The 26,253-nt window shown below is 36.3% G+C and overlaps 1 protein-coding gene across 1 annotated transcript; it reads left to right on the top strand.

Moving 5' to 3' along the window:
- Positions 1 to 566: 566 nt before the first annotated feature.
- On the top strand, positions 567 to 22,505 carry LOC146137513 (fatty acyl-CoA reductase 1-like). The gene is made up of 13 exons (XM_083393598.1): positions 567 to 772; positions 934 to 1,116; positions 1,574 to 1,749; positions 2,503 to 2,597; positions 2,950 to 3,088; positions 3,994 to 4,117; positions 6,431 to 6,620; positions 7,186 to 7,305; positions 10,225 to 10,306; positions 14,163 to 14,252; positions 15,039 to 15,168; positions 16,454 to 16,581; positions 20,851 to 22,505. Exons 1-13 carry the CDS (start codon positions 749 to 751, stop codon positions 21,050 to 21,052), a joined length of 1,683 nt encoding a protein of 560 aa, XP_083249724.1. The 5' UTR covers positions 567 to 748; the 3' UTR covers positions 21,053 to 22,505.
- The last annotated feature ends 3,748 nt before the right edge of the window (positions 22,506 to 26,253 follow it).

The following is a 26,253-nucleotide window of genomic DNA, read 5'->3' as shown; positions in this document are numbered from 1 at the left end:
TCAGTCTAATAAAGTGATCAAACATTAGTCAGTTATATTAATTTTAATCAATTCTCTACCAATTTATAAAAGTTTTATTGATGCCCCGGTTTTAACAAGCTCTTTACCCATAAATTTAGAGAATAAATTAATCTGTGTATTTGGGAAGAGAAGAAAACTGTACGGACTACTAGTTTGTTAATACAAATTTGCTGAGTTGGTTTTAATTGTTTAAATTTTGTTTTCCTGTCAGTGCTAGTACAAAATTGGCAGTTCTTAAAATCATATTTTGGTATAATAAAATGATTTGACAGAGGTATACAAGCATTAAATAAATTTTATGAGTTCAATATATTATTTTACCGTATAAATTGTGAATAGCTCTCATAAAGATGTAACATCCTTCTGGCATATCAGCATTTAATATTTTATAGAATCCGTTTTAATATTTATACAGGAGTTTTATACTAAATATGCCACAATTAGGAAACATAAATTTGTTATCAATATTTTTAGTATTTTTTCATCATCCTGGTTGTATATAAACTGTTGCTACCAGGCATAATGCTGGCTCTATATAGCCTTCAGATTAATATTTAAAAGCCTCTTTTACCCATAAGGAACGTTCACCAACATTTAGTACCTAACTGAACATAAATTTTTTTAATCATTCTTTTTTAGGTTTTTCAGTAGAATAGAATCTGCTTCTAAATGTACATAATTTCGCCAACTTTAAATTAAGTGTAAATAATTTCACCAAAAAAAACAAATGATGACTGATTCTACAAAAATGGTATGGCAATGTTACCTGCAAATAAGTACATTTTTCTTTTTATTTAAAATGGAAATTAAATCTACTATGTTGTGTGTAATTTCAGTAGAAAACAACAGTGTTTATCTCAACAGTTTTATCAGTTTGGCTGCTGTAATTAATCTTCTAAATTAACTTTTCAGGACATCCCCAGGTATTTTGCTGGTAAGACGGTGGCTTTAACTGGCGGAACCGGTTTTATTGGCCAGTGCCTTATTGAGAAACTGCTCCGGTCCTGCCCTAAAGTTAAGAAAATCTTAGTGTTTATACGGCAAAAGCGAAACGATGATGCTGCTTCTAGATTAAAGAAACTCAGTCGTCTACCGGTAGGTTTAATTCAGTGTTTTTCTACCTTTTTCATGGCCAACCAAATGCTGTTCATAAGTTTAGCAGCAAAGCGTTGCATCTTCACCAACGCCTTACACCTTCACTAAATGTTTTGCAAGCTTAAAGTGAACAAAGAAGAAATAAGATAGTAGCATTAATTTATTCAATTTTCATTAATACCAGTCATGTCTTCAGATTGCTTACGCATTTTTTATTGGATTGGGAAAAATTTCTCAGAACCAATGTCGACAATCGAACAACATAAAAAAAACAAAAAAACAAGTTTTATATCATGCCACTTCTTATTTTTCCAAAACTAAATTAAAAAGCAAAAACATCAAACTGCGAAACAACCGTGTCTAAAATTGTTAGTTTGCTAATAAAGATATTTTAAAAAAAAACTTGTTTCTAAAAAAAATTGTTTTGTAAACTAACTTGTGTTATCATATGTTGTAGATATTTGATGCACTCCGCAAATTACATCCAAACTTTGAAAACAAACTACATGCAATTCCATGTGACTTGGAAAAATCTAACTTGGGACTTGAAGAACATTCAAAATCGATAATTGTCAATGAAGTCGAAATATTTTTGCACTCTGCGGCAACACTAAGGTTCAATGAACCACTCCGGTAAATATTTTTTTTTGTTTTTATAAAGGGATGATATAATACCTAAAAACTATGTGAAAGTAAATTATTATATTGTATTTATTTATTTTTGCATGTTAAAAGCAAACAATGATCATTTTATCTTGGGGTGATCCGGCATCCAATAGTAACTTTTTTAAAGGACAAAATTTAATTAAAGTTTTAAATTTAAACATATGTATTGTTTCATTCCATTTTATGGTTTGATTTTCAAAAACTTAAATTCAAAACTTGATATTTATTGGCTAACAACAATTTATTTCAACCAAATTCTAAAGTTTTTATATTGCCATATGCAAGCTAACTAGTCAATTTGCAAAAGTATGCCTACTGAGCTTTAAATAGTTGTTGGACCGCCATACTATACAAGGATATGATTATATGAATGCACACTTCCTAAATCAATCGGATATTGCTTGCAGTAAAGAAAATTTTTTTGTAGAGTTTTGTCTGCTGTTTTGTTTGCGAGCAAGTATAACATTTTATGAGATGAACTTTATTCCATTTTCGGCAAAGCTCAATAATCTATTCGTTTTACATATTGCAATATCTCTATTTTAATATTTTTAGCAATGAAAAAGAATAGTAATTCCAAATCAATAGCCTAATAGAACCTGTTTTCCCATTTTGCATGTGTATCAACAGTTTGCCTATGGTTTTGTTATGTGTAATTTTTTACATTAATAATAAAACTTAAACTGACGTTCACTAATGCTTAAGTATTTATAATTGTAGATTTGCTTTTAAAGTCAACACTCTTGCAGTCCAAGCAATAGTTCGGCTGTGCAAAGAAATTAAAAACCTTCAAGTTCTTTGCCATATTTCAACAGGTATGTATAAACATGCTCTAAAATTATTTCTGCCAAATAACAAATCTAACTTTATTAAAAATTTAAAACAATGATACACGTGTTTGTCAACAAGTAGTTATAACACTAAATAACAAACAACACCTTTTTTTTTTAATTGTAATACCTCTTTTTTGACATTGCCTTTTTATTTTTTAACTGATAAAAACTACCACCAAAGATTAATGACACAAAATTAAAATGAGCTAAAGTTAAAATAATAAAGGTGAATAACTAGTCAGACTCTGGCAATTTACCATGGAAGACTGTACTTTCTTAATTTTCGCCCACCCTGGATTGACTGTTAACTTAGCAGATACGTATTATGCTTAAGCTTACTCATTCTGCAACCGAAAGAACATTGGTGAAGAGGTGTATGATGTGGGACAAGATTACAAAAAACTTGAAGAGTCCTTGCTGTGGATGACAGATGATATGGTAGAAAAATTGACGCCTGATATATTAAAGGATAGGTGGGTATTTTGGGGAAAGATGACCAAATGGAGTTGGTGCTGACATCAGTCTTCCTGAATTTTAAATTCAACCAACTTCAATATTAACCTATTTAAAGTTACTCAGGCATGTATAATTAGTTGAGTTGGCCCAACCTTTTACTAAGCCCCAAATGAGATATTCAGCAAATCCTTAGTTGGTGATGTAATTTGGCATATTTTGTTTTGTTGACAGGCACTTTTTCTGCCATGGTAAACTTCTGATTGTTTTTTTTATCAAGACTAATAGTCAAATAAAGAAAACTCGGGTTACTATTTTCTGTGCCAAATATACAGAATATATATTGATACGATTTTTGGTGGACTATTTAATGGATTAAATACAAAGCAATAAACCATATCCTTTTGTGTCGAATTGCCTTAACCATGATGGAGATTTTAGTGTTAATTTCCGAGTTTAAAGTGCACACTTAGTCACCTTTGGCCATAAAATGCATTTACATTAGGTCTGTACTACTTTGAAGAAGTATTTACAGATATACACAATGGTAGTATGGTTAGGTTACCTTTGGTTGGTTTACATGATTAATTGGTTAACGCTAAATTAGGTGAAACACATTTGGCTACATATAATTTGATTGAAAAAGGGCGTCATTGGATTCATAAAGACTTTATATTTCGGTAAATGGAATAACACTAGTACCAAGTCAACTGGATTTAGTGTTATCAGTACTAATTTATCCCCTGGTAAGCACCATTGATTTACCAGGTTAAAAATGTTGTGTTAGCAAACTCCAACAAACAGCCAAATCAAATGTTTTTGTTATTTATGTGACGCTTGCACGCTTTGCCAAGCTGCCTGACAAGGCCATCCGTTAGCCACAATGTGATTGAGCTGCAAACTGCGCTTGTGTTTCCCACGCCAGGCCCAACACTTACACGCTTACCAAAGCGTTCGGCGAGGAAGTGGTTTCGACAGAGGGGACTGAGCTTCCCATCTGCATTGTACGTCCCAGCATTGTTGGCGCCGCCTACGACGAACCACTGCAGGTACTTTACATACGCCGGGCGTTTTTTTGGCCTTCGTATTAGCAGTGTTGTAATGACTTAAGTCACTGTTTTCAAATGACTTGACTAAAGTCTTTTGGGCAAAATGACTTGACTTGACTTGACTTTTAGTCTTATGGGCAAACTGACTTGAGTTGACTGAAGTCTTTTGGACAAATGACTTGGGTTGAAATGATTGGTTTTCATTAGGCATTTGTTTAGTTCGGTTAATTTATTTTAATTTTTGCACATAAAACTATACTTGCTTGCCATATGTTGTGTTTATGTTTTTCAGTTGAGTTATTGCTCAAAGTCGGACGAGTTTACCAGTTTTAATAGTTTAAAGTTTTATTTTTATGGGGACTTGACTTGGACAAACTGATGACTTGAACTGGGTCTTGACTTGTTATTTATTCAAAAAGACTTGACTGGGACTTGCGCCATTTCAAAACGGCTTGTTTGAAACACATTGTATTAATGAAGGGTGAACCAAGCTCTCGATTTCAAACTGTTTTTACACTTGCGGCAAACGGCCGTTCCATTTGTTTTAACTTCTGTTCGTTTTTTAATATGTTTTTATTCAGCCGAAAGGCGCTATGCATACTATGGCATGTTACACCGTGTGACTCATAAACTCAAAGTGCAATTTTTGTAAAACTATACTATGAATGTAAGCAATATGCGAATAACTCTTATGTGCATCATTTGTCATTTATTAACCTGAAAATTTTGCCACTTTAACGCAAACATGCAATTGTTTGGATAAAATGACCCACAGGGTTGACACCAATCGTTAAACTCTTTGATCGTCTTCTCCACTTTTTTACATTTTAGGTTTTTCATTGTGACATTGTGATGAACATAGAGAACCTTAAAAAGTGATTTTCCACTGTTGACCAGTGGGTGATAATTGCTTTTAAAACCTTGTTTTTAAAGTCGAGTTTTTCCGCCTTTTTTCTGTCACGCCACGCTTTGTTCGCCTTATTTTGATCGTGTTTTGTTTGGTTTTCGCATTTTCTGAAATGTAAAATGACGCGGAATCGCGGTAATTATAAGGAAAGGATGCTTGTAAAGCAGGCTGTTGCTGCAATTCGGCTTAACCCTGCGAACAGCAAATGCATTACTAATAAATCGGCACGATGGAAAAGCAACACACTTGAACACAACAACATATTTCTCAAAAAATCTGTTTTTTGACACAAAACTTCGTCTCAAAAAATATTTGCTTTTTTGTCCGTTCTGGCTTCGATAATTCCCATTTAAGGACATTTTAAATTGCAATACAGCCTACAAACACCAATCGAATCAGTCGATCTATGATGTAAACAAAGCAGGTTAAAAAAACAATAGCCTGCGATGAGCAGCTGTAGATCCCCTCCAATATAAAGTTGTTCGTACTAACAGAATAAGCAAGCAATGGTGTCACTGTTGTTTCTCGCTTCTCTCTAAGCCTATATAGCTCAGTTGGCAGAGAATCAGTCCCGGTATGACCGTAGGTCGTGAGTTCGAACCTCAACGCGGTTTAATTTTCTTTTGATGGCTTCCGATTTAGTATGATACGTAAGCCGTTGTCGTTGGCCCAGGGGCGACTATAGGAGGGTTATATATAGTTGTTGTCCACGTATGGCGTACGTGTTACATTTTTTATTCACCAAAGGCTAGTTGTTTTGCTAACCTTGCCTTCCTTGCATGAAAATCTTTAAAATTGGACCGTTTAGTTTAGTCCAGGGGTCACCGTACGCGATGGGTAGACCTTAGAGTTAATTGGCTCGTTATGAAAATGGTTTAGTGACACCAGGTCTAGTCTACTGATGTACCCCGTCGAACCCTAAAGCAGTGTTTCTTAAACAGGTGAATGGTTCACCCCATGGTGAATAAAATGTTCGCAGCGGTGAACCAACCAAAATGGGTGAATAAGGGTGAACCTTCAGAAATGAATGATAGCTCTGTAGTAAATCGACCACTGAACTGTTGTTTTGTGGTGTTTTTTTGCTTATAGTAATAGGGAAGTTGGTTTGAACTGAGTGTATAAGTACAAAAATATGTTGACTGTGTTTTGTGCTTTTGTAGCTTTATATCTCTGCACTCGAGAAATTGTAGATTTGCAATGGAAAACTTAGCTTGAGTTGATCTTAACAAAAATCGAAACAACCTAAGTAATTTTGTGCTGTTATATATAGACGAGATAGTTTTATCATATCATGAGACAAGGGTGAAGGAAACCTGAAGATAGATGCTAGGGGTGAACAAAACTAAAAAAGTTTAACAAGCACTGCCCTAAAGCAAACAGTAACTATTCGACTAAATTTTTTCCAGGGCTGGTGTACAAACCTGAACGGCCCGAACGGCTTATTCGCCGCTTACGGGAAGGGCCTTCTCCGTTCTCTCTGCACCGACAACCAGACCAGAGTTGACATTATTCCCAGCGATTTCGTCGTCAATGGGATAATAGCAGCCGCTTGGAAAACCGGCGTCCAGCACCTGGAAAAGAATACGCGCCCAATAGGTACTCCGAGTTATTTGATATTTTTTTTATATTTCACCCGAGCGAGATTTGGCTAAATTTAAATTTGTTACGTACGGTTTTGGCAAAGTCCGAAATTTCGCGTCTTACTTTGGTGTGTTATTGTTTTGTTTTCTAAAAAAACTATTCGGTATCATTTCTGGTCTAAAGTTTCACATAAAGTTCGGCGCCTGAGTTTCTAGGCAGAAAATTATGCTTTGCTGCCATCGCTTCAATCACACATGTTAAGTTGATTCTGTGGTTTTTGTTTGACTACTTTTAACTTTTGGCAAGAAATTTATTTTAGTCTTCTGAAATGCTACGTTTAAAAGAGTCATCCATGATATTTTTTTCCCTTTTATTGGTATTAGGTTGTCTTAGATTTCAAATTATATTTTCCTTAACTTCAAATTAAAGTTCACATATGAAAATATAATATGACCGACTACGGATGATTGATAAATCTTTTAAGTGTGCTAAATCTATGGATGCATGTAAATCAGCCGATTAAAATTTCCGAAAAGCAAAAATGGAAATCAAATAACTTGAACTTAGTTTTAACTTTCAGATTGTCTTCCTGAAGAGTTGTCGTCGCATCACGACGGGGAAACGCAACTTGGTCGCAAAGACGTCCCCCTTTATCACTTGGTCGTTGGCGAGCAAAATCCTATCCACGTTGAAAAATGGAGTAAGTTGATTTGGCAGTGAGTTGTATTCTATTTTTGTCGCTTTTAACTGCACTATAATTTAAAGCATACAGCCATGAGTAATGTTGATTAAATTGTAAGTTTTAAAACCAGTAAATATTTCTCATGAAACCGGGTGGTAAAAAATTCAAGTGCGACCTCCTTATTTGAAATTGACTCCCAAATTGTTTGAAACACCTACCAGAAAGGCTTCCGCCTGTTTCTATTGATTCGAATATTCAAACTGCGCATTGGTCCGTTATGGCCTAAAAGGGACTGTTTTTTTTAAACCTACGGTAAACCGCTCTTATTTAGATGGCTTTACTTAAAAACTGTAACTATAAACTGTTTGTAATTTTTAATGGAAAAATTGTTTTGTGAGGTTTTTTTTAGCTACGGTAATGGAATTTTTTGCCTTTCAAAAGGCTGCACATTTTCTTTTTAGAACAAGCTGTCTCATAGATTGTGTTTTTTTTCTTGAAATAGTTTTGTTCTGGGGAGTGCGTTATTAAAATCCACCAATTCCTGCGTATGATTTTTTTATTACAAAAATTGTTAATTTCTGACGTTTGATATTAATTTCAATGGTTGTCTCAATTTTGTAGACCAATTAAACCAGCGTTTGCCTTTCGTCGGAATGACTTTATTGTTTCGTCTACGTTTTAGGAAATGGCCAGGAAGTAAGAAAATGTTAAACCGACATAAATCAGTTACGAAAATCCGCGCAAACAGGATCACATCGGTTGTTTTCTTGTTTTCTTTGTGTTTGCAATGCGAATGATGTAGGAGCTGTATTATCTTGTCGTAAATTGCTCATATTAGAACCGTTAACCATACCGTGACGTGGGTAGAAATCCAACCGATTTGTCAGATCTAGAATCGGCTTAGACCGTTTTGGTGTTCAAGTTTAAAGACCGTTCTGACAGTGTAGACAGCGTTGTAAACAAGTCATTTTAAAATGACGTAAGTGCAAGTCAAGTATTTTGCAAATTTAACCAGTCAAGTCCCACGTCATCAGTTACCCAAGTCAAGTCCCATTTAAGTCATTAAGAGAGCAAGTCAATTTAAGTCTTGTTATTAAGCTGTTAAACTATAAAAATTGGTAAACTCGTCTGGTTATCAACAACAATTCAACTAAGAAAGAACACTAACGCAATATACAGCAATCAAATTGTTTAACGTACAAATTCGGAGATAATTTTTAATGAAATACACTTAATGTAATCCCAAGATATGTGGCACAATGACTTAATTCAAAGTGAAGTCATTTGTCCCAAAGATTAAAGTCAGGTCAAGTTATTTGAAAACAGACTTAATTCAAGTCAATGACTTCAAGTCATTTCCACACTGGTGGTAGACATAAATAATAAAATGTTTTAATTTTGCACTTTAAATATTAGTTAGTTAGTTAGTCCTGGGACCTAACGTGTATTCCTTGTTCGTATTCGAATCTGATTCATTCCTTTTCTTAGTCATTTTCTCGTTTACCATTTTTTGATTCTGAATTAAAACTTTCCAGTCATTTTCCCGAGAGTTCCAGCAAACGTAAATAGCAACATTTTTAAGGAATATATTGTTTATTGTACGCCGAGCCTATAAGTTTTACGCGTTGATTTTTCCCTTTTTTTAATCTAACAAGTTAAAAAAAAACGCATAATCAATTAAATCGCAGCCGTTGTTTCTGACGATAGACAGCAGACACAATTCGAAAGTTTTACTAGTTATACTTTTTACAAATTCCCAGGTGTGCAAATACACCCCTTAGCTATTTGGATACCATACGAACACTGTAAAGGTTTTTTACTGCAGCGAACGTGCTCATGCATACAATCAGTTGTACAAATCACTTCTTTTATCGGGTTTGTGGCTGAACCAAACCCAAAACATTTGCAGGGAATCGCAGCAAGCCTTTAATCGTTAACCACGGAAAATACTATGACCAAATGTTAGACAGGACAAGGTCTATACCAGGCAGGATATGGCATGACGTAATACCTATATGCAGCTATTTATTTGGGTTAGGGTACGGATTAACGTTTGGGTTGGGAGGGGTCAAGTATTATTATATTTATTCTCCTAGGTCAATAGATGCCTAAAAATATAAAATATTTTAACCGTTTCGAGTAGCTGCATTAAGCATTACGTCATACCTTACCCTGCCTTTGACTCAACATTTGGTGAAAGTATTTTCCCCTACAAGAAAAACTAGTTTAATTATTGACACTTTACGGCAGGGGTGGGCAACGTGCAGCCCTTTTCTATTATTTGTGCGGCCCTTCACCTTCTTCCAGCTATTTTTACCTATAAAGGCTATGAGTGTGCACCATGCTGGGACTTTTCCTCTTTCAGTTTCCTGTTTGAAGTGCGATGTAACCCATAGGCTGCACCGCTACACTAATGCAATTGAACTCGAAGGCATCGATTACAAAACAATCTTTATTCATAAAGTTTTACTTGTGTCACGTTGTTATGATAAAGAATTGTTTTCCAACAAATACACTTCTGGTACAGTCAAGGTGTAACAGACTTTTGCCACGCATATGGCCTGAGATGTTATGTTTAACAGCTGGTTTTGAATTAAGGCTGTTAATTAAAATGTATACTGAGCCGATCCGTACGAGAAAGGCTTAATTGGAATTGTAGGAAAACTAATTTCCGAATCCACAAGTAGACAGCACTAACAAAACTGCCGTAGTTGCAGCCTAGTATCTCCTTAGTTTTTCTAGTAAAAGCTGAACATATGATTTAGTGTTGATTTGATGTGCGGCCTTCCTGTAATCATTCCATTTCCTAACTGGCCCTTGCGTTAAAAAGGTTGCCCACCACTGCTTTAAACGAAAACCAAACGCATATGGCGAAATTTGGTCCCCTATATAACTGAAAAGGTGGGTAGCGTAAAAATCTTTGCCGCTTCGTTTTAGGAGCAGTGATGAAGCAATCGTTCATGAACTACCCGCTGGACGACGCCGTGCTGATTCCAGTCCTCAATGTGACAACCAACAAGTATGTGTTTGTTATCGACGTGTATAGGACTGTATACCTTTATGTATATATTGCTATCAAGTGTCGGATTACCCTCTTTGGAATTAGACAAATGCGGCCATTTTCAAAATTTGGGTATTGTCAGGCACGACAAACAACCGTGAAGACTGATTGTCCTATAAACTGGATATGTCCGATAGTACTAAATCGGGGCCGATACCCGATACCAGGAGGTAATATTCGTACAACGTTTAAATATTATTACTTTTAATGTAATCAATGTCGGTTCCAATTAGGGATATCTGACATTTAAAATTTTATTTTGTCACTGATACCCGATATTTTGAACAAAATTACCGCGATTCGATCCGCAACCAAATGACGTCTTAATGTGGCCAAACAAGCCAAATAGATCAAATTGAAACATTCGACCGTAATTCATAGTGGTAAAAAATCAATTTCAGAATTTAAGTCATAATTTGCGATTCAACGCACCGATTTTACCTTTAAAGGTAAATTTATCAAAAAACAGTTGGTTAATAACTGGAAGTATATACCCAAAGTTCGTAATTGCTGTAGCCTGACAAGCCTTAAGCCAAACAACAGGAATTGACTTTAGAAAAGAGCCTTCCCATTCATGGCAGCGCATCCAATTACGACTTTCTATAAAGCCTTTGTTTAAGGAATTCACTTCAAGCGTTGTTTCAAATGCCCTGTGCGTCTTCGAGACAAACTATATAGCAGGAGTGGCCAAAACGCGGCTCGCGATCCGCATGGGGCTCTTCACCCAGTTATATGCGGCTCCTACGTTCATGTTGCATTTATGGCTTGGTTTTGATTTCCTTTAATTAAGTTTTGAATTATTGTCGGTTTCGACTTGCCTAAGACCATTGTATTTCTAGTAACACTTTAAAAACAAGATAAACGCAAAAACTATGTCCAAATAATACTGATCTACGACATTTGATCTACGAGAAATTTGTATTCAATATGCGTCGCGTCTCCTTCTAAATTCAAATTTTGTCGATTTAACGAAATAAAGGCACTATTTTCGAGCTTCGTGCGATCGCTTTGTGGGGTGAGTAAGAAATGGAGTGATAGGCCCATTCATTTCGTTCCATGTGTGTACGGTGTGGCTCTTAGCGGTTAACCAAGTAACAAATGCGGCTCTTGATATGTGATTGGCTGGCCACCCCTGCTATATAGCTTCAATCGTTGGGACGAAACAAAAAAGATATTTTGGTGATTCGGCTAAGGCTTTCGAGTTTTTACTGCAACGTTTAATTTTGTATTTGTATTTAATTGCTTTGTAAACAATTAAAGCACAGTTTCCAAAGACTATATGACATTCAATTAATTGTAGCAGTGGTTCGCAACCTGGGGCCCGTGGGGGGGAGTTACAAAAGGTCCACACATCTTTTTAATTTTTGACTAAATAATTATGACTAACACTTGCATGTGGGTTTTGTGATAATAAAACATGTGGCCGCTTTTGAAAAGCAAGTATTTTAAGTACTAATTTATAAGCATTGGGGAATCTTTGTGAATATGTTTGAATATTCCTTATTCAATATAAAAAATAAGAATTATGAGGATGTCCTTTAACTTCTTAAGGAAACAATATGGGTTCGCCGGGTGACAAAGTTTAAGAAATTGGTTAATTAAGGGGTTAGGCTTAGGCAGTGGTTATCAAACTTTTTTCTAGCGATGCCTAGTGCTTTACTTATTTTTACTCAAGCGATGACACTAAAGCCAACTTACTGTATTCATTTGGTTGTTTTAGGAAATTATATTTAATTGCTGCATTTTGTTCGTAATAATTAGTTCAAATTGTATTAGAATAAGCGTTATATTTAGGGCGAATATTTTTTGACCTAAAAAATAGGAAATTTTGACCTGAAAAATTAAAATTTTGACAAATTTTAACCTAAATATAATTTATTTTGACAAAATTTTTACCTGTTAAAAATACATTGATTTAAATGAGCTAGGCGACATTAATCACACGTTTTTTATACTGTATATTGCTCTAGTAAAGATATAATACGGTTAAAATGACTTTGAACTCAAATCAAAACTAAATTTTTTTGATAAAATTGAACGATAACTTTAAAACAACTGAACGACGAATTTCGAAAAGCTGACTACATATATTTTTTTAATTTTGTAAACGATTTATGTGAATTTTTATTTGATTTTGACTTTACAAATTTTTGACAAATTTTAACCTAACGTGTAAATTTTGACAAAATTTTTAATTTTTTTTTGACAAGTCAAAAAATATTCGCCCTACTTATATTACATCAATCGACTTTTGATACTAAACATAATCAGTATGCGACTTCCTTGGCAATTTAAAACGACGCACAATTTGCTCTGGCTGAGGGACTTCGTATGTTGGGGTGTTTACGAAGTTATCTTAGACGCGATATTGCGCTCTGTAAAAAGTCGTTAGTGAAAAGCGAGCCTATAACTATGCCACAATGTTTGCTCGTCAACATAGCAAGCGAAACCGACAGATGCGCAAGGCACACGGCCTTTTTAACCTTTTAAGTGACATTTCCCGTCACTAAAAAGGTTTTTACCGGCAACCCCGAAAAAACTCAAAACGTCAAGGTCAATGGTTCTCAAAGGGCGGTACTTGGCACCCTTAGGGAGGAATTTTTTTTAATTTTGGGAGGAAAATTGATAAAAAGAAGTTATTTAATCGGTTATAGGCAATAAAAACTTATTTACCTGTAATGGTTGGTATTGTTAAATGTCTATATTGTTTCTTCACAGTTAAAACCTATTTAGGAAGTATACACCAATGCAAGCATTTTTACATGGCATAGAATTAATACCTACGTAATACGTTTAAACAAACTTTAATTTCAGGCGATTAGCGCATCCGAATTTTATGATAGTTCTTGTCTTTTGGCGCATATGTGTCTATTGCAGCTTTACATAAAAAATTTTTTAATATTGTCTACTCTTTCCTGTAGGTTTGATTTTCTGTCAACAGGGTACATCGAAGTACCAAATAAAGAACGTAGAATCATTTGAGTTTTTCTGGGGAGGAATTGACAGTGTTTGGGCTTGTAAGGGACAAAAAAAAAAAAACAAAAAAAAAAACTTTGAGAACCACTGATCTCTAAACCTACAACGGAATTGGCTTGTATAATTCCTTTTGGGGCGCCACGCCATAACCCGCACTGAATAACTCTACTTAGTTTATTTTTTGTGGTTAACACACAACACAAGAGCTACTGAGGCGTTGGAATTCGCGCAAATCGTTAGACTTAGCAGCTTTCTTGCTTGCTTCCTTATAGACAGTTAGTAATGCCGGAAAACCTAAGCGCAATATAATCTTGACGGGGGTTATTTTTAGCACGACATTACAACCAACTGCGTGCTGTTTAAATGAGCTTACAATTAAAAAATATACAACTTTTTTTTTAAGTAAGGAAAATATATTTAGAAGTCTTTTATTCTGACTTTAAGTTTTTATCTTTTCATATGTAATTATTGCTATAAAAATATTTTGTACTAAAGTGGAAATAATTTGCTTTCTAAAGTTTGGCACTTGCATTGCTACAATAATCCCAAAGCAACTTTGAACTAAAGTATCTGGTTATTTATGGTTATCTTCCACAAACTATTGATAAAATAAAAAAACTTTAAATACCTGTTGAATGACCTGACTTAAAGGCCTTGCTCGTTAACAACTTTTATCCTAATTTGGTGTTAACAATAATTAATTAAACGTGTTGATTTACTGGCAATTAACCGAAGAGGCATAATTGGTATGATGATATCCAAAGAAATGAAAAAAAATTATATATATCCGACAACTTTGCCTAAATATAAAAACAAACCACTTTCCTGTGTATTTCAGGCACCTTTACAACTTTCTGGCCTTCGTAATGGAATACCTTCCCGCCTACATTTTCGATCTGGGTTTGACAATGTTCGGGAAGAAACCGAAGTAAGAAAATAACACTATATTTTGTGTCTCGTTTTTTTAATCAGTCGCAGTGAAAATATCTGAATGTAAAAAAAATATAGTAAAAAAGTCGATTAGAATTAGTGTTAGTCATTACAAAAATATATACTATATTACAATGTGTACTATGCAATGCATTCTATATTAAACCACTTTTTTATATACACTAGAACAATATTATAGGCCAGGGTGAAAATAAAACATAAATTAACACAAAAGTGTGACGAGATCAATTTTGCCAACCAAGCTTTTTTCAAAACATAAAAAGACAATTTTACTACGTCTTACTACAAGCTCCAACCATTATGTTAAAAAATTTCAACAAATGTTAAACGTTTCGAGCACACGAGTTGTTAAAAATGAATATTCGAAACGTTCAAAATGATAACTGATTCTAAATGGGTTTTGATAATCTTACTACAACCTCCAACCATTGTGCTCCCAAAGTTATATACAATATTTTTTATATACAGTAGGTCTTAACCTTTCACGAAACATAAAAATACACTTTTATATCTGTTTTAATTTCGTGTAGTAAGAATACCAAAGCGCACACAGCAGTAGGTATCATTTTGAACGTTTTGAATAACCCATTCATTTTCAACGGAAGTTATTCGAAACGTTCAAAATGATACCTGCGTCTGTATAGGCTTCCATAATTACTCTTCCTACGTTTTACTACGCAACCTCCAACCATTATGCTCCAAAGATTCGTAAATCGTTTCTCCACTGAAGTTGCCTGAACTTTCAAGTATAATTTATTTCCAGGTTGATGAAGCTTAACAAGCGCATCGCCGGTAACGTCAAAGTGCTGCAGTTTTTCATCGCCAATCAGTGGATTTGGGATCGCACAAGCTCGAACAAATTGTTGGAAGAGATGTCGCCGTCGGACAAAGAGGTTTTTTGCTCGGCTTTTGTCTGTTTGATCCGAATTTTCACTTTGTTGTATTTTGAGAGAATTTAAGAGTATATCAATTTTTATTTTTTTATTTATTAAGAAGTTTTCAAACAAAGCGCCAGGATTATTTTATTGAAAAAATCGTTTGCCGACTTTTTAATAATTTTCTATTTGGTCTAGTTTTATTAAAAAAATGATATAGTTGTACAACATTTGCTGCATAAGAAAACGAGCCATTATTTAACAACAATATATGTGATAGTGCCCTTTAAACCAGGGGTTCCCAACCTTTTTTACACCGTGGCCCCCTTTGGAAAGTTTAGAAAATCAATGATTTACATTAGAATAACCACAGCATGAGGTAGGAAGCGATTTACTTCAAATTACCGCCAACGGTCCCTTTGACCACAAAAGAAAATTCTAATCCCTACACGATTAACATCGCCTTACATGTTAGCCATTTTGTTGTGTAAGTGTTTTAAAAACAACCAAAAATAAAAATAAAATAATATTCGGTTGGGGCCTACAAAGCATTGATTCGTAGATATGGCCTATGAAGTATACTTAAGAACGTGATATTATAATGGAGCCTACAACTTCTTAATCTCACACCTAATAAGATTCAAGTCTCTCAATAGAACAAGAAACTTATAGAACGAAATAAAGCTACATTTTTCTGCTTTTGTTTTCTTCATTGGACAAACGGTCATTTTGACCGCTAGCGGGAATTCTAGTTATGTCCACAAGGTAACTCTAGTGTTAATGTTACACTCCTGAGACGCAATTGATAATACTTTTGAATAACATTTAAAACACGATGTAGCTAAATAATCGGCAGTGTCTTTATCACATGCACATATGTACAGATCTACTGTGTCCTTATTTAATTTTGTGTGGAGATTGACTGTGCAACTTTGTTCAACAGTTATTTCTTCACTGACGTTTCCTTTAATAACAGATAACAGAAACTGGCGTAATTGGCGTTTTTGTCGGTTTTAATATATGCAAGCGTTTGGCGACGCGGTTTCAATAGGGCGAATTAATGCCTAACAGTATACACTTGATGCCTTCGGAAAATCTTATCGAAATCAGTCGGCTTATTCAGTATTATATAACAAGCAGGACCAGGCTTGAAAAACAACTAACCTGCGGTGAGGACTGTTAAGCCGCCGTTATCTTTCGTTGGACTGTTAAGCCGCCGTTATCTTTCGTTGGACTGTTAAGCCGCCGTTATCTGTGATCTATATACGTTACGTATTGCACATTACTTCGTTTTTCTTTGCAGATCTTCAATTTTGACCCAAAGACCATCGATTGGCAAAAGTACATGAACAGGTACGCCATCGGACTCAAGAAATACCTGCTTAAAGAAGACTTGAAGCGCTATCCCGCCGAACGAAGGCATTTAAAGAGGTAATTAACAAAAGGAAATGTATAGTTAACAGTAAGGATGTCCGATAATATCGGATCGGAGCCAATACCCGATGCCATGTTGTAGTATCGGTGCTCGCCCGATACTAGGGTATTGTATCGGTGCCGATCCGATACTGGATTAATATAGGTATTTTAGCGACGATCTGCCACCCAACGCAGCAATTTCCACTTTAAACGGTATAACTTCAAAAGATAACGCTGTGTTTCTTAACCTTTTTTACTTGAGGGCGCACGTTAGAGACGTATGAAAACGTGGCGGCGCACCTTACGAGCGAAGCGAGCGCGAAATTTTTTAGGTGTACCGATATTTCTTTTGAATTGCCTGCATTTTCATTATATGGGTTTTATAGTTGCGTATCTTTAAAGCAGGGCTGTGGAGTCGGACTCGGGACTCTGGACTTGACGGAGTCGGTTTGTTTTGCGGGAGTCGGACTCGGGACTCGAGTAAGACCGCGTAATACTACCCGAGTCCCGAGTCCGACGTGCGTATACGCAGTATCAAATTTTAAAACTGTTAAGGCGGCAAAATGTAGGTTGTAAAAGTGGAATACCAAATGATGAAATATTTTTAAACCCTGTATTGCAGGTGGATCAGTTATGACACCAATATGAGTGGATTGCAGAGAATCCACCTTAATTTAGTTGCGTAAATGGGTAAAATACAGGTTGTAGAGTCAGAGCTGGACTAAAAAAATCTTACATTTGGCCGAAAGTCGGACTCGGGTCAATTTTTAACCGACTCCGCAGCCCTGCTTTAAAGGGACTCCAGCCTTTGAGACTAAAAACGTTATTTTGTCCATTCAAATCTTAATCCAATTAATTTTGGACTTATTTCGACATGTTTTTTCCTTTAGCGCGCGGCGCACCTAGCAGCCTTCCATGACGTCATTGGTATAGGATCGGATCGCGATACTTTTTGCTTAAAATATCGGATATCGGTATCGGATTAAATTGTCAAATATCGGACATCCGTAGTCAACAGACAAATGAGTCAATTAGAATGACAGGACAAGGGTGTGGCATCGTAGAATTGGATGTCCCATTATTAAAAAGCTAAGAAATGATTTACCTCAGTCGTACGGAAGCCGTAATCGTTGGTCATAAAGCAACTTTCGAGGGACTAGATCACAGATGTTATTAAACACATATGTTTGTGTGTGTCTTTCATTGATTGATACGGACTGATGATCCCCCAGTGTGAAGTTGCTTGTACTAACAAAATGTGCAAGTATTGGCGCATGGTTGTTTCTCGACTCGCTCCTCTCTGAGCCTGCATAGCTCAGTTGGTAGAGCGACGGTCCCGGCGTGACCGGAGGTCTTGAGTTCGAACCTCACTGCATGCCAGTTGTTTTTCTGGCTTGCTCTGCTTGCATCATAGATCGACAGATTCGGCGAGTCTGCGATGGCTTTTCGGTGTACTATTGATACGGAAGCCGTAATCGTTGGTCATAAAGCAACTTTCGAGGGACTAGATCACAGATGTTATTAAACACATATGTTTGTGTGTGTCTTTCATTGATTGATACGGACTGATGATCCCCCAGTGTGAAGTTGCTTGTACTAACAAAATGTGCAAGTATTGGCGCATGGTTGTTTCTCGACTCGCTCCTCTCTGAGCCTGCATAGCTCAGTTGGTAGAGCGACGGTCCCCGCTTGACCGGAGGTCTTGAGTTCGAACCTCACTGCATGCCAGTTGGTTTTCTGGCTTGCTCTGCTTGCATCATAGATCGACAGATTCGGCGAGTCTGCGATGGCTTTTCGGTGTACTATTGATACGGAAGCCGTAATCGTTGGTCATAAAGCAACTTTCGGGGGGCTAGATCACAGATGTTATTAGACACATATGTTGTGCGTGTGTCTTTCATTGATTGATACGGACTGATGATCCCCCAGTGTGAAGTTGCTTGTACTAACAAAATGTGCAAGTATTGGCGCATGGTTGTTTCTCGACTCGCTCCTCTCTGAGCCTGCATAGCTCAGTTGGTAGAGCGACGGTCCCGGCTTGACCGGAGGTCTTGAGTTCGAACCTCACTGCAGGCCAGTTGTTTTTCTGGCTTGCTCTGCTTGCATCATAGATCGACAGATTCGGCTTTTCGGTGTACTCAGTCGTAAGCTTAGGTTTTCAACGAACAAAAAATATAAAAGTTTTTGGTATTGCATAATTATCATTGAATATGAGCAATATCGCGAATTTTCATTTCAGCAATATTCGACCAAAATTAGCCGACATTATTATTTACTTACCAGTAGATGGAAAAAATTCGTTTAGATCTTGATCAAAACTTTTCAAAGATGCCACACATTATGCACAGAATTTTGACTCTTCCCACTGATGGATCTATGGCCCCGCCAAACTCTATTTTTAACCTGTCGCCTATCATGGAAATTGTTTTCGCGTTAGGCGCAAATTTATTTTGTCTTTGTTGTAAGTTCCACGCGTTTTTTTTTTTTTGGGGGGGGGGGGCGTATTTACAGACAAATGTCGCCCTCTGCAATGTGACACTCCACCCACAAGGCCACAACACAATGTAGGGAAATATTCTACCATGTGATATGCCACCTATACAATTTACAGTTTGCGGCGTTTAGTTTAAAAATTTGGCACAACGCATGCGTACATCAGACTCGGGACTACACAGTCCTGTCGTAATTAGCGACCTTTCAAGTCGTAATGTAATTAATTCTTCAACGATGTTACAAGGATAGCAGCTTGGTAAATATTATAGACCAGTGGTTCCTAACCTTTTTAGCTTACGGACCGGTAAAATTGTAAAACAAGTTTTGCGACCGGTGGACCTTCAAAATTCAAAATCAACCAAAAATGTAATTACGACAAAAGTATATGCAACTTAAAAGCAAAGAATGGAAACGTCAATTTAAAAGCAATTTGCTGCTGTCTTTTTGATATCATACGTGTTTTAAGTGGTTTATTGAAGTTTTTCACCTCTAGGTTTTAAAGCTTAAGACCTAGACGAGTTGTAGCCTACTACAACACTTGCACCATTGTGACGAACAATAAAGTCCAAAGTAGACCATTAACTCTATGTTGCGTCACAATGCAGAAATTTACGGAAAAAAAAGTTTTACACTTGATGGACAAGCTTTTAACATCTTGCATTCTGCAACTAAGATATAAAATTGTAATATATTTAGCGGACCGGCAGGAAAGTTGATGCGGACCGGCGGTTGAGAACCACTGGTATAGACTAGATAGAGTTTAATGTTGGGTAAATAAGAAGCAATGCATTGTCTTGGCAGCTATATAGCCTGCGGTAAGGTTTGAACTCACGACCTCTGGCCAAGCGTGGACGGTCCTTCTGCTAACTGAGCTTCGCAGGCTCATTGCGAAATGCGGACACCATTTTAGGAGAAAAAAGTACAGAAAAACAAGCTTCACTGTATAATTGTATCGTAACAACAGGGATGGCCGATAATTGTCATTTTATTCCAATACTGATATCCGATATTTTGGACAAAAAGTTTCGCGATCTGATTCGATACCGAGTGACGTAATCGCTATTGTCAAGTAGGCAATATACATGAAATTGCAACGTTCAAACGTATTTTTTTCATGATTATTTGGCAAAAATTTGTTTTAGGACATTTAGTTTAGGCCAGTTGTTAACTTAATATTTTTTAATAAATTTATCGGACGAGTGTCGATACTACCACTCAGTATCTACTCCCTAAATCAGTGTTGCTTAACCTTTTTTATTTGGGGGCGCACCTAGAGACGTATAAAAACGTGGCGGCGCACCTTACGAGCGAAGCGAACGCGAAATTTTTTAGGTGTACCGACATTTCTCTTAAATTGCCTGTATTTGTTTGTTATAGGGGTTTTATGGTTGCATATCTTTAAAGGGACTTCCAGCCTTTGACACACAAAACGTTATTTTGTACATTAAAGTCCTATTCCGATTAATTTTGGACTTCTTTCGGCATGTTTTTCCGTTCGCTCGCGGCGCACCTAGCAGCCTTCCATGGCGCACCGGTTGAGAAACGCTGCCCTAAATACAAACCCACACGTAAAAACTCTCTAACGATTACAAGGTAACTTACGATTTGAATGTTTCACCACGGTATGGAGTTAATGCAAATACCATTGCCCCGATAAGGATATTAACGTCTCTAAATAGTAGTTTACATAAAATACAGCAGAGACAGTCTTTTGGGTTTCAATGACAACCTAGTTTTGTAAACAGGCACAAGTAAAGCTTATACAAGGTAACTTACGATCGTTCTTTGCAGACTTCGAATCCTGGGCTACATCGGTCAAGGAATTCTCTTCATGGTTGTCTGGCGCCTTCTGGTTTCTCGTACCAGAATAGCAAGGAACCTCTGGCACCTGCTCGTATCGTTCGGCTTTAAGTTCGTGCGCTACTTCCAAATTTCGAGCACTCTCAACAAGACAAGTTTTCTTGTGAAATGGGGCAAGGCCTTACTCGCTTAAAAAGGTTCTTTTTCGCTCCGAATTCGTAGCCTATTTTTTGGTGTTTTTTGATGACGTTGGGGGCAGGTGTGTGTTTTTGCCTTTGTGAAACTGTGACCAACCGAGATGAACGTACTTTAGCTATAGGGAGAAAAACGAATGTCGTTTTATGGCATTATAAGTTAGTCCGTCGCTGTTTGGTGTTTACCGAAACAAAGTCCATAATGGGTTATTGACCCTTATGCGAAACTGTGTGCTGTAGAACTTTTTGTAATGTAGGAAAATATCACATTCGTACTACAAAGAAAATGCAGGTCTGTGTGCGAGATCCTTTTGAATTGGATCACTAGAATTGGATGGCAATAATTTTGGTATTTACCTATTGCACCTTTTTAACAGTGATTAGCACGCTTAATGTTTGTAAACCACTGGTCTATATAAAGGACGAAGGTCTTGTTATCATGCACGCCAAGTTTGGGGGTGCTTAGGGTGCTCCGAGCACCCCTAGTAACACCTGGGGTGCTCAGACCCCCTAAATAAGGAAAATCTTCCTGAAATTTACTTACATATACGATGTGTGATATTTGTTTATCAAGCAATGAAACGATCAAATACCAAAAGTTAAACATATCTTACGCCACATACAACGACATCTTTTCAGCTGGGAATTTAGTGACGTCATAATTTGACCGAAAATTTTGAGCACCCCTGCAAAAAACAAAAGAGAGCGCCTCTGCCTGTAATATTATACCCTCATATAGATGTAATCCACGGGTCATTTAATACCGCTGAACTGTCTTGTTGTATAAGACCTGGACGACGTTTTATTAAAATGACAAGTTATTGCCCGAACAAGATTAGTTTTGCCCCATGTGTTGCCCATTAACGTACGTTGAAAACCTATTTTTTTGGTTTAATGTATTGCTGTGAAAAACTGAATTATTGTGTCTACCGTATTTTGTTCTGTTTGCAATCAATGTGGAAAGTCTGCGTCGAGCTGTTAATTTACTTGCCATCTTTTGGTCTTGTCATATTACTTGCCCGTTTAGGTTGATTCACAACGTTCAATGACCCCTTAAGTTGCAATAATTGTTGCCTTTTTACCGAGTGACATTTTTAACCTTTTAAAGTTGCCAGAAACTTGCCAAAGTCCTTTGTGATTTTAGGTAAACATTGCATATGTATTTCGGTTTTGTTGGTGTTATTCCCTACTTGTCTTTTCAAACTGTTAACAATAATTCAGGTGTTCCTATGTGTTGCTTATTTGTATCGGTGGTGTGTTTTTGCAAAATAATAATCGCCGTTAAATCGTAAAACACTTCGAGATCATATGAGTTGTTAGAGAAGTCTGTTACTAATCATTATGTGCCTTAAATTGCTTACTGATGCGGAATGTGTTTTTTTATCTGTGGACCTAACGTCTCTAGGCGATATTTACAGTTGAACCAACGTGCCCTAATTCGTGTTAATTTAAATAAATTTAAAATTATAACAGTGTGGTATCTTTTGTGTTATCGAGCAGACATCTTCAGAGCATTAAAACATGTAAAGAATGTTTTTTTTTACATAATCGATAGGAAAGGTTCGCAATAGTGCCGCTAAAAAGGGTGACCCACCCAGGTTAAATGCTTGAAATGCAAGTAAATATAACATCAGTGCTTACGACGAGCTTAACAAGCGATTGGTTAAAATACAGCATTTTGCGTAATAATTTTGAATGCAGTTTTCGAAATGCCAAGTTTTTCGGGGGTTTATGTTTTTCGTTCATACAAAATTACGCTACGACAGCGCCATCATTTTTTACCACAGGGCCATCATTTTCATGATAATGCAGCCAATCAAAGAACTTTTCACCCGCAACAGAGCAGTAGAAAATCCCATGCAGCTGCGATATAGAAGTCGAACGTTTGTGCGCCCGACTTTGGCATATTGGATAAACGGAGCTGATAATTTGTAGTTTTATTTAAAAATTGATTTTCCTTAACTCCCTGACTGCAACTGACCTATATTTTTACATCAGAATGGAATGGGCAAGTTGGTTACAGATAACCAAGTGAGATACAATGTCGATTTTTGTAATACGTTATAGCAGTGGTTTTCAACCAGGGTTCCGCTAGTACAGTCCAAGGGTTCCGCATTTTTAAAATTGTTTAGCTAATTGAGGTGTGTTTATTACACTGGGGTTCCTCGAGCCAGTGGAATTATGGCACTGGGGTTCCTCGAGCCAGTGGAATGTTTCCATAGGGTTCAACTCCAGCAAAAAGGTTGAAAAGCACTGCGTTATAAAATCGCGCAGCGGTTCCCTTGAAACAGTGGTGGTGAAAGTATGGGGAAAAAAAACACTACGAAAAAGCGACGGATTGATATTTGATTTTAAGGTGAAATATTACACGGCGCATTGGTGCCCAAAACACTGCCATATCATAATGTAAAACATAATATAAAACGAAGAATATACTCGCGAAGCGCGAAAATATTTTCAATTACTTACAGTTTAAGTTGGCAAAAAATATAGTTGGACAGGCTACCACATTTGGCACGCGGGTCTTTCCAAGCTAAGTCAATTTACAAATTATATGCCACACCAACTTAAAAAAAAAGTGCTATGAATGCACGACTATCACGCGGCCCACAAATGCATTATAAAACTAAGCAATTCAAAAGTGACTCACGGCCCACTAAAATTGGCTCTGCGGCCCACAGTTTGCCGTCTTTGCCTAACGATTGTCAACGTCGCACATATTTATGGAACATCGTACAAACGACAGGACAGGCCAGCCAGCCAAGTCATAAATCGTGTTTCTGTTCGTGTTTCGCAAAACCAAAGTTTGTGAAGCTATAATAATGGTTTATTTTACTTTTTTGATACCCAACTTCGAAATTCAGCAGCAAAGCATGATATTAGACATTAGTTATAACTTTCATTATGTCTTGCATCTGCAGACATGTTTTGCAGTTAAAAAAAAAAACACTGCGTCCTCGCTTACGTGAAACGTTGTAATTTTCATAATAATGTATTTTTTATAATTTTGATTCATATTTTAACGAGAATCAACCAACAAACGAAAGTTTAAACGCAGATTACTTGTTAACGAAAAATAATTGTTTATCCGCTAGCTAGGTGGCCAACAACAACTATACAACCCGGCGCGGCGCCTCCCCAATATGGATTCCGTACCTCTCCTTTGTTGGATGAAATGGTTGTCCGGAGGTGGTAGCTCTCCCATTCACTCTAATAAATAATCGGTAGCTTAAAGCATTAACATGGGTATAACTTTTGGTTGTTTTAATACCAATAATTTTAATCTGAGTTTATTGCCTGAAAGGTTTAACTGAGGCGCGATTATTACTAGTTAAAATAAAAATAAGCTGTTATACGGCCCATTAATTAAAGAACAAAAAAATGTTATACCCCCATTAATTAAAGAAGAAAAGAATGTTATACCCACATTACATTGTGGACTTCATAAGTAACGTTTAAAAGTAAAATTGAAAGTGTTTGTTTTAACTTTTTAGTCAACTGACATCATTTGCTTCAAACTGTGAAAGCGGCTTCTGCAAAAATATAAATGTGAAAAACGATAGAAACGAAAATAACAACTTTGAATTCTCACTGTTTATTTCTCTTATTGAGAAACTAAGCTCTTCGTCGCCAACCAACAAACGAAAGTTTAATCGAGGATTACTTAAAACGTAATTTAAGGTTTTAAGATATCTTCAAGATTGGCGAAGTGCTGCTTGACCTATCGGCAAGCCCTTGGGTGAGCTTGTCCGTTAAGCAACTTTTTTACTTCGTTGCGCGATTGGAAGAAGACTGCTCATAAGTCATGTGACATTATAGTTAGTTGGTTGCAGGTTGATTGTTGTTAGTTACTACTACTACTCTACATTGGAACGAGTGGAAGTCACTGAAAACGATTGTTTCATAAACCAAAAACGTAATTTTCTTGATGTGGGAGAATACTACAAAGGTAACATAGCGCCTACAAACAACAACTCTCACCAAAAACTCGGCTAAATAAACTAAGACATTTTCGAAAAAAAAACGAACTTAAATTAAAAAAAAACTTACATTTGTTTTATACTAACAAATAATAAAAAAAAAATTATTAGCCAGCCGAAATATTCGCAGTTTCTCCAAACGCACTTCGAGAAACCGCAAATTATCATTTATTCATTCTGAAGTCATTTTCTCAAAAACAGTAGCGTTTGTGGATTCTAAAGATTGGTGGTTAAAATACTTCTGGTGTATATACACAGTTCATCTTAAGTTGGATTTCAAAACAATTTTTTCCCAAAACGACTTCTAAATAACAGGTTGGCGACATAAAGCTTGTCGCAGCCTACAAATAGTTATAAGAACGAGATGTGTTTGTTTGATATAACGCTCGACTATTTGTTATAGCGCATTTCACATCATCAGTATTCCCTATCTTATAACATAGGGCTAAATCGGCAAAATTGGCCAATTTCGACGCTCATATACCAGCGATTTTTTTCGAATTATTTTCGACCTACTCCGATTTGGCTGAAATTTTTACAGAAGATGCGCTAGGACAATATGAATCCAACGGTGATACTTATATAGTCCAATTCTTTATATTTAACGAGAAATAGACATTTTTTTATAAAAATTATCCAAAAAAACGCGATTTTTGGCATTTTTTAAAAATCGACCTTCTCCGATTTGGATGAAACTTGGTGTGTAGATGCGCCTTAGGCGTAGAAACAACATGGTAAAGTTTCAGCCCCCTAACACTTAAAATAAAGCCAAAAAACGACTTTAAAGATTTTTTGATTTTTTTTTTCAATTTTGCGAATTTTGAAAAAAAAATCCCCGGGGATTTCCCAGAAAAAATCCCCGGGAATTTTTTTTATCAGAAAAAATCCCTGGGAATTTTTTTTAATATTTATCAGTCGTTAATTCTATTCAGTATTCATTATTTATTCTGACAATTTCAGACTTCCTGCATGCAGATTAATTCACCGCCAAACTTGATGCTAGCAAGCAACAATTGACAGTAAGCAATTAACCGAGTTGCCAAATACATTCCCATCCAGTGAAGCTCTTAACGGGAGCAATTTGCTGCGCCCAAAAACCACAAGTCAGGTGTTATTAGCTTGTTGTAATGCAAAATCTTTGTGTTAAATTAAGCTTATAAACTGTTTGAAAAAACTTTCGTTTGTTGGTCGAAAGTGTAGCAAAAATTAACTAAAATGTC

The sequence above is a fragment of the Ascidiella aspersa genome, chromosome 7 (genome assembly GCF_963924565.1).
Source record: "Ascidiella aspersa chromosome 7, kaAscAspe10.2, whole genome shotgun sequence".
Classification (NCBI taxonomy): Eukaryota; Metazoa; Chordata; class Ascidiacea; order Phlebobranchia; family Ascidiidae; genus Ascidiella; species Ascidiella aspersa.
Note: the sequence above shows the minus strand (reverse complement) of the source record. Positions and strands in the feature narration are given on the sequence as shown.